The sequence below is a fragment of the Hemiscyllium ocellatum genome, chromosome 22 (genome assembly GCF_020745735.1).
Source record: "Hemiscyllium ocellatum isolate sHemOce1 chromosome 22, sHemOce1.pat.X.cur, whole genome shotgun sequence".
NCBI lineage: Eukaryota > Metazoa > Chordata > Chondrichthyes > Orectolobiformes > Hemiscylliidae > Hemiscyllium > Hemiscyllium ocellatum.
The window spans coordinates 16,858,687-16,874,451 of NC_083422.1; the positions used below are offsets into that span (position 1 = coordinate 16,858,687).

The window sequence follows — 15,765 nt, forward strand, 5'->3', positions numbered from 1 at the left end:
GGTGACATCCTCAATGCTTGGGAGACTCCTGTGAAGCGCTTCTGTGATCTTTCTTCTGGCATTTGTAGTGGTTTGAATCTGCCGCTTCCGGTTGTCAGTTCCAGCTGTCCGTTGCAGTGGCCGGTATATTGGGTCCAGGTTGATGTGCTTATTGATTGAATCTATGGATGAGTGCCATGCCTCTAGGAATTCCCTGGCTGCTCTATTTGGCTTGTCCTATAATAGTAGTGCTGTCCCAGTCGAATTCATGTTATTTGTCATCTGCGTATGTGGCTATTAAGGATAGTTGGTCGTGTCGTTTCGTGGCTAGTTGGTGTTCATGGATGCAGATCGTTAGCGGTCTTCCTGTATGTCCTATGTAGTGTTTTGTGCAGTCCTTGCATGGGATTTTGTACACTACATTGGTTTTGCTCATGCTGGGTATCGGGTCCTTTGTTCTGGTGAGTTGTTGTCTGAGAGTGGCTGTTGGTTTGTGTGCTGTTATGAGTCCTCGTGGTCGCAGTAGTCTGGCTGTCAGTTCGGAAATGCTCCTGATGTATGGTACTGTGGCTCGTCCTTTGGGTTGTGGCATGTCCTTGTTCCGTTGTCTTTCCCTTAGGCATCTGTTGATGAAATTGCGCGGGTATCCATTTTTTGCGAATACAATGTAAAGGTGTTCTTCTTCCTCTTTTTGCAGTTCTGGTGTACTGGAGTGTGTTGTGGCCCTTTTGAATAGTGTCTTGATGCAACTTCTTTTGTGTGTGTTGGAATGGTTGCTTTCGTAGTTCAGGACTTGGTCTGTGTGTGTGGCTTTCCTGTATACCTTTGTGGTGAATTCTCCGTTCGGAGTTCTCTGTACCATCACGTCTAAGAATGGGAGTTGGTTGTCCTTTTCTTCCTGTCTAGTAAATCGGATTCCTGTGAGTGTGGCATTGATGATCCGGTGTGTGTTCTCTATTTCTGTGTTTTTAATGATTACAAAGGTAGGGTAATCATCCACATATCTGACCCAGAGTTTGGGTTGAATTTGCGGTAAGACTGTTAGTTCTAATCTTTGCATTACCGCTTCTGCTATGAGTCCAGAGATGGGTGAGCCCATGGGTGTGCCGTTGATTTGTTCATATATTTGGTTGTTGAATGTGAAGTGTGTTGTGAGGCACAGGTCCAGTAGTTTGAGTATGCCGTCTTTGTTGATAGGTTCAACGTCTTGGTGTTGGCTCACCCATCTCTGGACTCATAGCAGAAGCGGTAATGCAAAGATTAGAACTAACAGTCTTACCGCAAATTCAACCCAAACTCTGGGTCAGATCTGTGGATGACCCCACCTTTGTAGTCATTAAAAACACAGAAATAGAGAACACACACCGGATCATCAATGCCACACTTACAGGAACCCGATTCACTAGAGAGGAAGAAAAGGACAACCAGCTCCCATTCCTAGACGTGATGGTACAGAGAACACCGAACGGAGAATTCACCACAAAGGTATACAGGAAAGCCACATGCACAGACCAAGTCATGAACTACGAAAGCAACTACTCCAACACACACAAAAGAAGTTGCATCAAGACACTATTCAAAAGGGCCACAACACACTGCAGTACACCAGAACTGCAAAAAGAGGAAGAAGAACACCTATACAGTGTGTTTGACAAAAACAGATACCCGCGCAATTTCATCAACAGATACCTAAGGGAAAGACAACGGAACAAGGACATACCACAACCCAAAGGACTAGCCACACTAACATACATTAAGAGCATTTCCGAACTGACAGCCAGACTACTGCGGCCACTAGGACTCATAACACTAGGACCACTAGCACACAAACCAACAGCCACTCTCAGACAACAACTCACCAGAACAAAGGACCCAATACCCAGCATGAGCAAAACCAATGTAGTGTACAAAATCCCATGCAAGGACTACACAAAACACTACATAGGACAAACAAGAAGACAGCTAACGATCTGCATCCATGAACACCAACTAGCCATGGAATGACATGACCAGCTATCCTTAGTAGCCACACACACAGATGACAAATAACATGAATTCGACTGGGACAACACTACTATTATAGGACAAGCCAAACAAAGAACAGCCAGGGAATTCCTAGAGGCATGGCACTCATCCACAGATTCAATCAATAAGCACATCAACCTGGACCCAATATACCGACTACTGCAACGGACAGCTGGAACTGACAACCGGACGCGGCAGATTCAAACCACTACAAATGCCGGGAGAAAGATCACAGAAGCGCTTCACAGGAGGCTCCCAAGCACTGAGAATGTCACCTCGACAGGGGATGAAACGTCTGCAAAACAAATTCCCAGCTCGGCGAACAGCACCACAACAGCGAGTACTTGAGCTACAAATCTTTTCACAAACTTTGAGCTGAGGAAAGATCCAAAGACCAGGTGATAACTTTGTGCATCCTTCTTGAACATCGTCTGAGAAGCTTCATTTTTCAATCTGAAAATCTGCTGCTGGAACTTGCAACTGGAAAAATATCAGAAGCACTGCAGTCAGACAGAAACCTTATTGTTGAGGAAAAATGCAGACAGCAGGCGATAGTACTATGCAACCTCTTTGAGCATCCTCTGAACAACCTAATTTTTCAATTTGAAAATCTAACCAAGATCACAGAGTCCGAGAGGGCATAGACTGTGTCTTCAGCAATTGGCGAGATAACCAACGAAATTTATCTGACAGGTACGACTGTTGATGATTGTACCGGTGGCCAATGCATACAGTAATAGTGGGGACAAATACCTTCAAAATGTTGTGGTGACACTAACACCATGTTAAAATGGGTCAGACTGTAGGGCAACATCAGCAACAGAATTATATTTAATCACAGTCTGGAGTCTCATGGTTTGGCATAACCCCCATTCTACTTTTATCATTAATCCAGGAGATTAACCTTGGTTCAAGGAAAAGTGTGCAGGGTGAGCATACCATCAGCAGTATCAGGCATACCTAAAAATGAGAGGTCAATCTGGTGAAGATACAACTCAGAACTACTTGAATACAAAACAGTGGAAGAAATATGCAATAAATAGGACTAAGCAATCTCCCAACTTACAGATGAGGTTCAACCCTTTACCTGCTACCATGTCCAGTCATGGACAATTCAACAATTAACAGGAAGAGAGAACTCCACGTCATCCTTGTTAGGAGAGTTGAGCACATTACCACAAAAAAGGTCATGCTTAAATCATTTGCATCTGACTTCAGCCAGAAGTGTTGAGTGGATCTATCCTAGGCTCCCGAGGTCACCTCAGGATCTCAGCTGCTAATCTTCAAACATTACTCCTAATATCCAAAATAAAGGTAAAGACACAGGCTACTAAAAGGCTATGGGCTTGGACAACATCCTAGCAATAGTTCTGAAGTCTTCAAGTGCCAGTACTAGTTATACTGTTCCACTATACTGCAACACTGGCATCTACGGCAATGTGGAAAATATCTCAGGTATATCCAGTTGACAATAAGACAAACACAACTGGGTCAATTACTACGCTAGCTGCATATTCTCAATGAGGAAAAAAAAAGATGGAAGGGGCTATCAAGCAGCATTTGAGGAGGATTAAGCTGCTTGTTGATGCTTAGTTAAGGTTCCACCAGTGCCATTCGAGTTGATCCAAACATGGACGAAAGAGTTAAACTGCAAAGGCAAGGATAGAGTGACTGTCCTTAACCTCAAGGCAGCATTGAACCATTTTAGCATCAAGAAGACCTAGCAAAACTGGAGTTAAAACGGAATTGCAAGGGGAATTCTCTGCTGTTTGAACTCATACTAGTACAAAAGGAAAATAGCTGTGATTTCTTGGGGGGGTCATTTAACTGAACTCCAGTATATACCTACAGGGGTTCTGCAGGGTAGTGACTTTGGCCCAAACATCTTTGCTTGCTTCAATGACTTTCCCTCCATCTTGGGGTCAAAAACAGGGATGATCAATGGTGAATGTTGTGCGTTCTCAAACCTTCAGATACTAAAACCAGCCAGTGTCCAAATGCAGCTAGACCTGGACATCATCCAGACTTGAACAGATAAGTGGAGAGTGACATTTATGCCACAATAGTGCCAAGATTATATTCGCTGAAGAATGCAATCCACCTGCTCCAGTGTAATTATGGATGGACACATTTCATCAACAAATTAAAGAAAGAACAGAAATGCCAGGTAGAAAGAAGGAAAATCCACACAAGTGCACTGAACACAAGAAATTTGAATGGTTCATGATACAACATTCTGTCAACGCACCCCAAAAAACAACTGCATTATTTAAATTTTGTTTTAAACCAGACCTTCGATGTGAAGCTCAAGAGACTTTATTCTTTGAAATAAAAAACTGTGACAAAACTTTTCTCTAACTTTAAAAATGCTACTTAAATTTTGTAATAAACTATATTTCTGTGAATAGTGTCAAACTATAATGCAAACTCCAAAATCAACTTCTGTATAAATTTTAAAAATTAATTTGGCAACATCATATAAATTGATTAAAATTTAAGTTTTCCTTACCATTTCTAATTGTAATTTTGAATAATGCTCTCTTTCTTCTGCCCATTTTTTCATCTCCTTGTTGCGCCGATCTTCAGCTTCCTTTGCTTGTTTAATAAGAATCATTTTCTCATCCATCCATTTCTTCCGATTACATTTCTGCTCATCTTCCAATTCCTAAAGAATTTAATCAGTTTCACCAAGTGTCAATTGAATGTTAAAAATGTTTAAAATCAGCTAAACAAGCACTGTCACAGTCTCAATACTGGTGTACTTTAATGTTACTTGAGAGCTTTCTTAAAAAAAAAGTGAAACAAGCAACAGTATTTTTTAATTCTTCAATGATCTCATGATCACAATAAACAATGTGCTGCATTATGGATAATTTTACATTGTTCTGAAAGAACAATGTTAAATTATCCATTATACAGCACAAATTCTCTTAAACTGATCTTAAAACATGAAATGATCATGTTAGATTTATAGAACAGAAATGTTAGAGATGTTGAAGACATCATACAAAAGATATCAAATGAATGTTAATTAGTTTTCATGATAATCATCAGAATAAAACACTGCCTAATCATCAGATGAGATAGGGAATAAAGACAAACAACTGGAATTCACTTTTATTTCGAGACAATCCTTATAATGGTCACTATACTCAAGGGCAAAGTAAGAACTGCAGATGCTGGAGATCAGTGTCGAAAAGTGTGGTGCTGGTAAAACCCAGCAGGTCAGGCAGCATCAGAGGAACAGGAGAATCAACATTTGGGGCATAACCCTTTATCAGGCATGAGGAGTGGGCATTGAGTAAGGGGGTTGAGAGAAAAATAGGAGATCGTGGGTGGGGCTGGAGGGAAGGCAAAAGGTAGATGCAGGTGTGGGGTGATGGTCATAGGTTGGAGGGGAGGGTGGAGCAGATAGGTGGAAAGGAAGATGGACAACTAGGACAGGTCAAAAGGGGTGCTGCCAAGTTGGAGGGTTGGATCTGGGATGTGGTGAGGTTGCAGAGGGGAGATGAGAAAACCGGTGAAATTGATGTTGATGCCGTGTGATTGAAGGTTGCCAAGGCAGAAGATGAGGCGTTCTTCCTCCAGGCGTTGGGTGGCTTGGATTTGGTAGTGGAGGCAGCCCGGGACTTGCATGGCCTTGGCAGAGTGGGAGGGGGAATTGAAGTGGTCAGCCACAGGGTGGTGGGTGGGATTGTTTGGTGCATGTGTCCCAGAGACGTTCCCTGAAACGTTCTGCGAGCTGGCGTCCTGTCTCCCGAGTGTAGAAGTGACCAAATCAAGAGCAATGGACACAGTAGATAAGGTGTTTGGATGTGCAGGAAAATCTCTGCCGGATTTGGGACATCAATGCAGATTTCACCAGTTTCCTCATCTCCCCTCTCCCCACTTGATCCCAGATCTAACTAAACAACTCAGCACCGCCCTCTTGAACTGTCCTCTTCCATCCCACCAATCCACTCCACCCTTCCCTCTGACTTAACACCATCGCCCCTCCACTTTTATCTATCGATCGTCTTCCCAGATAATTTACACATCCAATCCCACTCTATTTATCTCTCAGCTCCCTTACCCCAGTCCCCACATTCCTGATGAAGGGCTTATGCCCAAAACATCAATTCTCCGGCTCCTCGGACACTGCCTAATCTGCTGTGCTTTTCCTGCGCCACACTTTGGCTCTCTACTCAAGGGCATCGGCCAACAACCATTACTATGGCATATCTAGTCATGGACCTCATCAGTACTTTGTAACATGTTCTTTTTAAGGTTCTTGGCTACATTCTTACTATAAAGGATTCAATTGGTTTGTAAACTAATTGTCTGTATTGAATTACAGTTCAATTTAAAAATTTCACATGTTGAATCCTAAAGAATATTGCTTCAATGTGCATAATGTTACCTCACATACCTATCATATACAAATCAAAATAATCTTGAAATCCTTTACTCACCAAGGTCAATTTTAAACTTAAGCACTAAAACTCCTCTCGTATTGAAAACAATAAATCAATGTTAAATTTTCCAAAATGCACACTATTACAATTTATATTACAGATTTCTTCTGAATACTTAAGTTTATGTGAGCTTATTAATGTCAATATTAACTATTTGCTTTATAGATTTCCTATATGCAGCACAGTGATTCAGTGGTTAGCACTACTGCCTCAAAACGGGTGTGTGTGTGTGTGTGTGTGTGTGTTGTTGTGTGTGTGTGTACCGGTGGATTGGACGGACATGTTAAATTGCCCATAGTCTAGGGATGTGCAGGCTAGGTAGATTAGCCATAGGAAATGTAGACTTACAGGAATAGGACACATCGGGGTGGGGGGGGTGGGGCTGCGGTTGATGCTGTACAGAGGGGCAGTATGCACTCGAAGGCCAAATGGCCTGCTTCTACATTGTAGGGATTCTATGGTTATGGGTAGAAGATATGAGGAGTGAGAGGAAATGTGATACAATTAGAATTTTTCATGACTTCAAGATGTCCCTTAGGACTTCGAAATACTTACATGACTATAAAGTTCAGTCACTGTTGAGAAATGCTGGCAGTCAATTTACAACATTAAAAGGTCCCATCAGATACTATTTTAATTCATGTTATCTTAGAGATAAATAATCATACAAAACACTGGAGAACTCAACCATTCTTCTTCAAAAAGTGCCATGGAAACAGATATGTCCACCTGAGCAGACAGAGCCTCAAGTATAATATCTCACCCAAAAGGCAGCACCTTCAATAATGCAGTAAATCTACAGTATTGCAATAAGCTATCAGAATCAAATCATTTACTCAAGCCAAGAATGAGAATTACCTACAATTTCCACTTCAAGAAATAAATAGTGCTGTCCCTGAGCCAATAATCAGAAAACTTACCACCAACTGCTGCTTTAAATCTTCAATTTCTTTTTGGTGAACTCCACTCGCATTTTTCAATGACTGGCTGTGTTCAAGTGCATTACACTTGCTCTCAAATTTTTTGGCATATTTTATCCACTTCTCCAATTCTAAAATTGAATAATAAAGCTTTTTTTAAAAACACCAAAATAATCTGTTATATACCTGGGCAATTCTTTTATTTGTATACAAAATAAAACTGTCTCATTATAAAAAGCATTATATATGCATTCTTCTCCACAGAATAGCATACAAACACAAATCAACTATTATGGTCTGATGAGATTAAGTTTCTGCCAAATTTTAGAAAATTTTTTTTCTTTAGAAGTGCGTCATGGCACTTAATTTCACACAGCAAAAACAGAACACTCATCATCCTGGCTGGTTTACTGTAGTTAATCTTAGAAGCCCAACTGTTAAGACAGCATGCAACTTGCTCCCCTGTTGGTTACAATCGATGTTTGTTCATGTCAAATTACTAGTTGTGTGGCAATTTAAACATAAAAACATTACACAAACAGGTTTTCGACTTTGCATGCTATTTCATGGGCAACAACTGTCGATGTGTAAAATTCCCTAATATAGTGCAATCACCTGCATTCAGCTCTTCAATCTCTTTCAACTTGGCCTCAAGAACTTCATCTTGCTCAGCTTGGGTTTGATCTTGCTCAGTTAATGCAGTTTTCATATCTTGAATTATTTGTTCTTTTATCTGAAGTTCTTGACGTAAACCAGAACAGATAGTCAACAATTTCATTACAGCAGGATTTGAACTCAAATCTTGGAATAACCAATAATTAAGATAACAAAAAAGTTATTATATAGTGGTGACCAAACCTGAAGGTATCAGAATAAGAACTGAAACATTAAGTGATATAACCCATTCATTAAAAGCTAGAAATTTCCAAACAAATTAGTGAATCACATATTATTTAAAACCATCTAATATTAGCTTCCAGAGAAGTAAATACCTATAATTTATATTTTGAAAATGTAAAGAGAGAAATTTGCCATGTTTTAATAACCTAGTTTATCAACACAAGCTAAAATATTAAGCTAAACAGAAGCATTCACTTATCACAGAAATCGTTGAAGTCTCCTGAACTTACTAGTGCGACTGCTCTGAAATACACACTTAAGAGTTAAATGTTTTTTCCAGAAATTGTGTAGAAAGTGACAGATCCACTCCCCAAATTTTCTCCAAGTTTAACACTGTTTAATGATAAAGAGTGTTTGAAGTGGAATTTTACGCACATTGTACTCGTGCAAAAAGATAATTATTCTACACAGTAAATTGGCCAAGTTGAGTAGAAACAAATGAAGCAAAAAAAAACACAAACTTAATTGCTATTAACGTGCCTTAATTTTTGTCAACAAGCTTTTAAACAACCTCAGCTAAAAACAATACAGTTTAATTTCCTTAGCATCTGAATGAATTTGCACATCATATTTCTTTAAATACCTTTGGAAGCAGTTTGCAAAAGACGTACAGCTTCTTCTGCTTTGGTATCAGTTAACATGATGCAAGAATCTTGGGTTGCTTGATTTTCTTTTAAGCCCTGTAATCAATAATCGTTAAAGTAATGTAGATAACAACAGAAGTGCTATTCTGCCAAAAACAACTTATTAAAGAAAGCAACTAGGTTTAAGAACAAGGGATTTCAAATCTGGACGCAATTGAAAACAAAAACAAGTCAGCAAATTATTATTAAGCTACTTCAAGTAATAAGCTGCAAATATGATATCGACTTTGTGATTAAGAGGTAAAAAGAATTTGCATGCTAATTTTTGAACATTGTCTTTTACATTTAAGCAATTCAATGACACTAGTTGTGTATGTAGGTAATCTCCAGGACCACACTGACCTGTTGTTCTTTCACTTGGTGTAAGCTGTTACTCTCTTCCAAGTTCTTTCCCAATTTTTTTAAAGCAGTCTCTTTTTCATCCAAAGAGATGGTTAACATTTCTATCTTCTTTCTGCAGTCTGCTTCATTATGACATGCCTAAAGTCCAAAACAACACATAAATATGTTAGTATATTAAAATTTCTTGTATATTTGAAGCATTGCAAAAGGATAGCTGCTAACATCTAATTAACCATAGATTTGCTGCTAAATGTTGTTATCGTGTTACCAGGGTGGGTAGGTGGGGAATAAAAATAAATTTCTGCTCATAAATATCAGACGAGAAGAGAGTGGATATATAATACCTGAAAAGACATCTGAAATACAATAAGCATCGGTTATTTTGGGAAAAACTGTCCAAAATGGCAGTGGGGTAGGATGCTTCAGATGGAGCTTATCTGCTCCCTTTTCTTTTTTTTTGTATTTTTCCCCACCCCACTTTCTTCTCTCAGCCACTGACTCAATGCAGACCCAGCAAGGTGGCCTCTCAGTGGCTCAGTGTGGCAGTTTCAGCCCGTTGTGGCCTCAGCATGGACTTCCGGTGTCAAGAAGATTCCTCAAAGTGAAGCTCCACTGTCATTAAGCACTTAAAGACTGTAAAGTTTGAACTTTCAGTTTTATTTCTTATTTTCTACTTAAAACTAAGGTGTCCGTGTATGATAATTGCTGCAATTTAAGATTCTGTACCTAGGTACTTGTATTGAAGATACCGCCTCCTGTGGTGGCATTGTGCACCTTTCACTGTACTCTTGTACTTTTTAACTCCAGTACATGTGACAATAGAAATCACATCAAATATGTACTCTGCAAAACAAATCATTGTTCTTCATCTCAAATGAGAGATTTCATGAGAGACACAAAGGAATAAATCTTATCAACAGTGAGGAAGCCTTGATGTTCGGATGCAAAGCGGGTGGCATGACCATATGAAGCTGATGAAAGGGAAGTTCAGTCAGACACCTTAAGTGAATAATGTCCAGGTAGTGAAACCTCAATACTTAAGAGGTAGGCACCAGATTTAAAACGGCTGCAAAAACAAGGGAATATAAAAAGAAAGTCTACACATTACTGGAGGTAGGGCAATGGAGCAGCTACAAGATGACAGACACTGTAGGATTATTGATGTTTTCCTTAGAGTTGCTTCTTCAGGCAGTAAGAGCTTAGGAGGGCAGTCCAGTTTCCAGATGACAACAGGAGGCAGCCAGACAGGCAAACCAAAAGGATTAGTTGGGGTAGCGCAGGACTTTAGCAGCTCCAATGTGACCTCCAAGAAAACGTTTGCAGCGCTGGAAGAAAATTAATGACCTGATGTGGCCTGGTAAAGCAAGCGCAAATCACAAAAGTAAAGAGTCACAAAAATTACAAATGAGACTTCAGAAGATAGTTCTGAAATAGACTATTGTATTTTAAAAAAAAGAGTCAAAATGCCACTGAAATCTGACAGTCTAAGGAAGCATGCCATGACTAGCGATATTGATTCCAATGAAAGTGGCAGCATAGGAGTTAGGCAGCCTGGCAGCAGGGCAGTTTATTATTCATGACGAGGCAGGTGTGGAATACTGAGGTAGTGAGCAAACTAATGGAAAAAGCCATTAAAAGTAAACAACATAAGGGCAGCACAGTGGCCCAGTGGTTAGCTTTGCTGCCTCACAGCGGGTTCGATTCTGCCCTGGGCATGGAGTTTGCATTTTCTCATGTCTGTGAGTTTCTTCCAGGTGATCCAGTTTCCTCCCTCGGTCCAAAGTAGTGTCGGTTAGGTGAATTGGCCTTGCTAATGTGTCGATTGTGTTCAGGGATGTATAGGTTAGGTGCACTAGTCAGGGGAGTTGTAGAAGTAATAGGGTTGGGGAATGGATACTTTGAGGGTCAGTGTGGGCTTGTTGGGCCAAATGGTCTGTTCCCACACTGTAAGGATTCTATGAACTTCCATATAACTCACTTGTTCCCATCACTTAAGAGTTGGAGCTGCAAGGGCAAACAGAAGGAAATGTTGTAATGCATAGTTCCCTTATCACTTCGTCTCAGAGGGAACAAAAAAAAAACAGCATTCTGTGGAGGCACCTGATAGCTCAGTAAAAAGGAGGAATTATTTGAAGCCAGTATCACATTGCTCTAAGCACCTCATCCATGAGGGAGATGATAATGGCACTGTGCATTTGAATGCATTTCTGAATAAGGGAATCAATCATTTGGCAGAGGAAGCGAACCCGAGCAGCTGGCTCAGCCAGTAACAGCTGCAGCCACTGCAAGAAGAGAACAGCAAAATACCCTCTTGTGGTGCAATGGTAATGTCCCTACTCCTGGACTCAGAGGCCTAGGTTCAATTCCCACCTGTCCCCAGGGTGTGTAATAATATCTCTGATCAGATTGGTTAGAAAATTACATTAAATTTTAAAAAAAGAACAATGTTGTTCAGGTTGCCTTTCCTGTCTCTCTGCCTGGGCCCATCACAGGCACAATGAGCCAAATCTTCACTACATAACCCTAATTAGTGCATCCAGCTTTGAAGATGTGCAGGGAAGTGGCAAAGCGCTAGTAACTGGGACAGCATCAGTGTAAGGGTTGTGACAGATCTGTTTTCTGGCAATCAAAGTTTTTCTTGAAGGCTGCTTTTCAATTTTGGAGGGTAATTTTTCAATCTCACTGTCACATTTACTAACTTAAAGTTATCTCGAGAATGTGACTTAAAAGTAGTTCTGGGGTTTACATATTAAAGAACCAAAACCTGCAACCCATTCTAAAAGATGAAAGACTTAACAGCAATCTAGGTTTGTTCAATATATCATTTTAATTACATGACACTGTGACCTTTTGCTATAAATTCTGTGTCTTACGATCTGCCCCACCAGTTACCTGATGAAAGGAGCAGCGCTCTGAAAGCTAGTACTTCCAAATAAACCTGTTGGACCATAGCCTGGTGTTGTGTGATTTTTAAACTTTGTCCACCCTAGTCCAACCCCACATCACACATACAAAAAAAGGCGGCAGCTATTTTCCTGCTTGGTTAGATTAATGCAAGATCACATATATTGGGTCGCCCTATTGAACATGGCATCCATAACCAGATTGATGTCACAATAGGTCACATATTGGAAATCCCACAGATGCCTCTAGATGTATAAGTTAAGCAATGATGACTTTCACAGTCACCAATGCAATACCCACTCATTCCCAATCGGGTCAAATTCTCTATCATAGCAGTCTGACTACCTACCTGAATGGTAGTCTTTGGTGATGCTGATGCACTGACATCTGCTGAAAACAGCCTCTGACAGTGGGTGGTATACCCCTCACTCAATACAGATTATATTCCCCTCTGCATTCTCCTTAACCTTGCCCCCTTCCTCCCTCATATCCCTCTTTGTGACTAAGTCTCATACTCCTCTTCACTAGAGGTCTCAAAACTGCAGTGTGACGATCTACTGTAATGTGTAGTTCACATCTCTAATGATGTCCAATTCCCTTGATTTAGCAATTATAAACATGCACTTCAGAAACCTGTCAACCTGCCCATGATGTATTCACCAAGTAATCACCAATTTCCAGTCACTTATTCACCGCCTCCTTGCTGTCACTTCTGATGGCTGCGAATAGTCAAGACTGAGTACTTGCCCTTGAAAAATCTAAACACTTCTAGAATAAAAAACACACAAGTAGTTCACTCACAGGCTCAGTCGCCAATTCAACAAAGAGGCATTCTCTCTATCAACAGCCTAGCTCAGAACAGATTTTTTCATTCATTTACAGGATGAGGGCATTACTAGTCAGATCAGCATTTATTGCCCATTCCTATTTTGCCAGACGGCAGTTAAGAGTCAACCACATTGCTGTGGATCTCGAGTCCCATTTAGGCCAGACCAGGTAAGGATGGCAGTTTCTTTCCATAAAGGGCTTTTGTAAACCAGATGGGTTTTTCTGATAAATCGGCAATGATTTCATGCTCTTCATTCGACTTTAAATTCTAGATTTATATTGAATTCAAATCCTACCATCTGTCATTACAGGTTTCAAACCCAGGGACGCAGAACATTAGCTGGATTAATAGTCCAGCAATAATAATACCAGGCCTTCACTTCCCCATTAGGTCAAGCTTCCATTCCAATGCATACCTTGGTATTTTTCCAGCCAAATTCCTCACATGCAACAAAAAAATAAGTTTCAACCTGAGTATTGAAAAGCATAAGAAAGGCTTGACAAAACTTGGAATAGAAAGACTATATATATATATATATATATATATATATGTATATATATAAAATTTATATACACACACCCAGGTAGAAGACAAGTCACTAAACTTCATAGTTTCAGAATCAGTAGAAGTCTAGGAACAAATCAGAAAGCCTTCAAGATTAAGTTAGCTATTAAAATTAATGCAATAACAAAGAGGAGGAAAATAGCAGCATAACAGCAATTGAAGACCATTTTAAAAATTGGATCACAAATAAAATATTGTAGAGCTTTCTAATTGTTAGCAGTCAGGCTATGGATTAATCTCTTATCCTCATTTAGCCACTCACAGTAGCAGTCATTTAACAAGCAGTTCGTACCTTCCTAATCTGGTGGATCATCCGTTCTTTAGCCTCAAGCTCCTGAGTCATTTGATTCTTCATTCTCTCAAGTTCCTGAACTTTGTTTCTCAGAGATCTTTCTTCTTCACGTATTTTAGAAATCTGAAAATTTGAGAAATAGCAAGTGGTTTTTTTTCAAAAACTAAAAAAGTGTAAGTGAGGCAAAGATAAAATTAGAAGGAAAGTTGCTGAAACGTACCTGTTTAGAAGGAGAAGAAGGAATTGAATCAATACACAAATGAGGAAGAATATCTGATGAAGACTAGAACAAAGTATGCTCTATACATCGCGTGAAAAAATGGCTATTGCTAAGAGTCATACAAGTTCTCCTTCTCAAAAATGGAAAAAGTTAATGGAGTGAGCGATTGACCAGGTGGAGAAAGTATTGTACCAGATAACGGCTGGGAATTTAAGGAATTGGAGAATCTTGGGCCATTTGGTTAGGAATGGAAGTGTAAAGGGATTCAGGAAAATCCCTCAAAATGCATCAGTTCAAAATTACTAATGTTAAATCTGTCTACTCAAAGGTGACAGGGTTGGCTTTGAAGAAGGAGAGTCTGGGAATTAATGGAAAAATAAGGGGATGGCAGATGCATTGAACAAATATGTGAGATCAAATCTAGAGTAGTGTGCATAATATCAGTTGGTGAGTTCCAATGGTTGGACAGTTGTTTTGTAATGCAGAGTGACACCAACATGAGTTCAATTCCCACACTGGGTGAAGTTACCATGAAGGACACTCCTTTGCAACTTGTCCCCTGACCTGAGGTGTGGTGATAGTCTTGTTAAACAACTACCAACTAGCCAACCTATTCTGGTTCTCCACTTCTTTTTTGCTCAGCTCCATTAAAGGAGATCTTCTGATTTTAATTTCCCATATAATACATTCAGTAATCTTTTCTCTTCACAAAAACCTAATGTACACTTGCAGCACTTTCTGTTCACATATCAGTGTTTCCAGCATTTATTTTATTTCAAAACCATAGAACTTACCTCCTTCTCTACCTGTTGCATCTGTTTCTTGGCGTCTGCATATTTTTCCTTGAGATCACTGTATTCTTCACCTTTCTTCTGCAGGTCAGCTGTCAAACTTTGATATTTTAAAAAGAGCCATCAGAGAGTTTGCTTTTTAGCTTTTGATATAGCAAGCAAGACTTAAAACTTGACAGTTTTAGGAAAAAAAAGGAAAACAAACATCTGGTAGAACACAGCCCAAATCATTCAATGCTTAACTCAACGCTTTCTTCCTAGTAATGACAAGGGTAGACAGTTTTCCAAGGATCAAAAGAAATTTCAATACTGGCGCATGCATTAAAATGTATAATGCTGATCTAAAGTTTTTCCCACTGGCATGAAAATCATTTGTGCATCACTCCACAAGTTGGGAGCTCAAATTAACAGCAATTCTACATCAAACGCAGTTCACAAAGCACAAAAATGATGTCATGTCCTCACAAAAAGACTGCTTAGTTGGCAGTGAACTGCAGAAGGAATCCTCCACTATTACAAGGGAATATCACAACCCTAGATTAGAGCGTTGCTGTAAAAGCACAGCAGGTCAGGCAGCATCCGAAGAGCAGGAAAATTCTAATAGCATAACACTGCCAAGTGATATTATTATAATGGAAATCTGAAATAAATACAGCAAGAACTAGAAAAACTCAGCATATTAGCAGCCAGAGAGAGAAGGTAATTGTGTTTCCTTTAATAACAAATCACAAGTAGTACAGAAGTAATTATGAATTTTGATGTGTTTGAATGAGTGTCAGGGTCCATTTGCAATTCTTCCTAACTATGTTCAGATCTAAAAGTCCAAAAGTAGGAATTAAAATTGTCACATTTGTCTGATAAAAGTTGTTAGAAAAATGTATGATTTGGAGGAGCCATTGTT

The 15,765-nt window shown here is 39.7% G+C and overlaps 1 protein-coding gene across 3 annotated transcripts in view; it reads right to left on the bottom strand.

The window, feature by feature from the left end:
* LOC132826223 (kinesin-like protein KIF20B) overlaps nt 1-15,765 on the bottom strand; it is a 112,890-nt gene that overhangs the window by 31,704 nt on the left and 65,421 nt on the right. For all 3 annotated transcript variants that reach the window (XM_060841902.1, XM_060841903.1, XM_060841901.1), the window contains exons 21-27: nt 14,868-14,964; nt 13,854-13,976; nt 9,265-9,402; nt 8,862-8,958; nt 7,994-8,119; nt 7,379-7,509; nt 4,514-4,669 (exon numbers count right to left, since the gene is read on the bottom strand). In XM_060841902.1, coding sequence (XP_060697885.1) covers nt 4,514-4,669; nt 7,379-7,509; nt 7,994-8,119; nt 8,862-8,958; nt 9,265-9,402; nt 13,854-13,976; nt 14,868-14,964 — 868 coding nt within the window. The remainder of the gene's footprint in view (nt 1-4,513; nt 4,670-7,378; nt 7,510-7,993; nt 8,120-8,861; nt 8,959-9,264; nt 9,403-13,853; nt 13,977-14,867; nt 14,965-15,765) is intronic.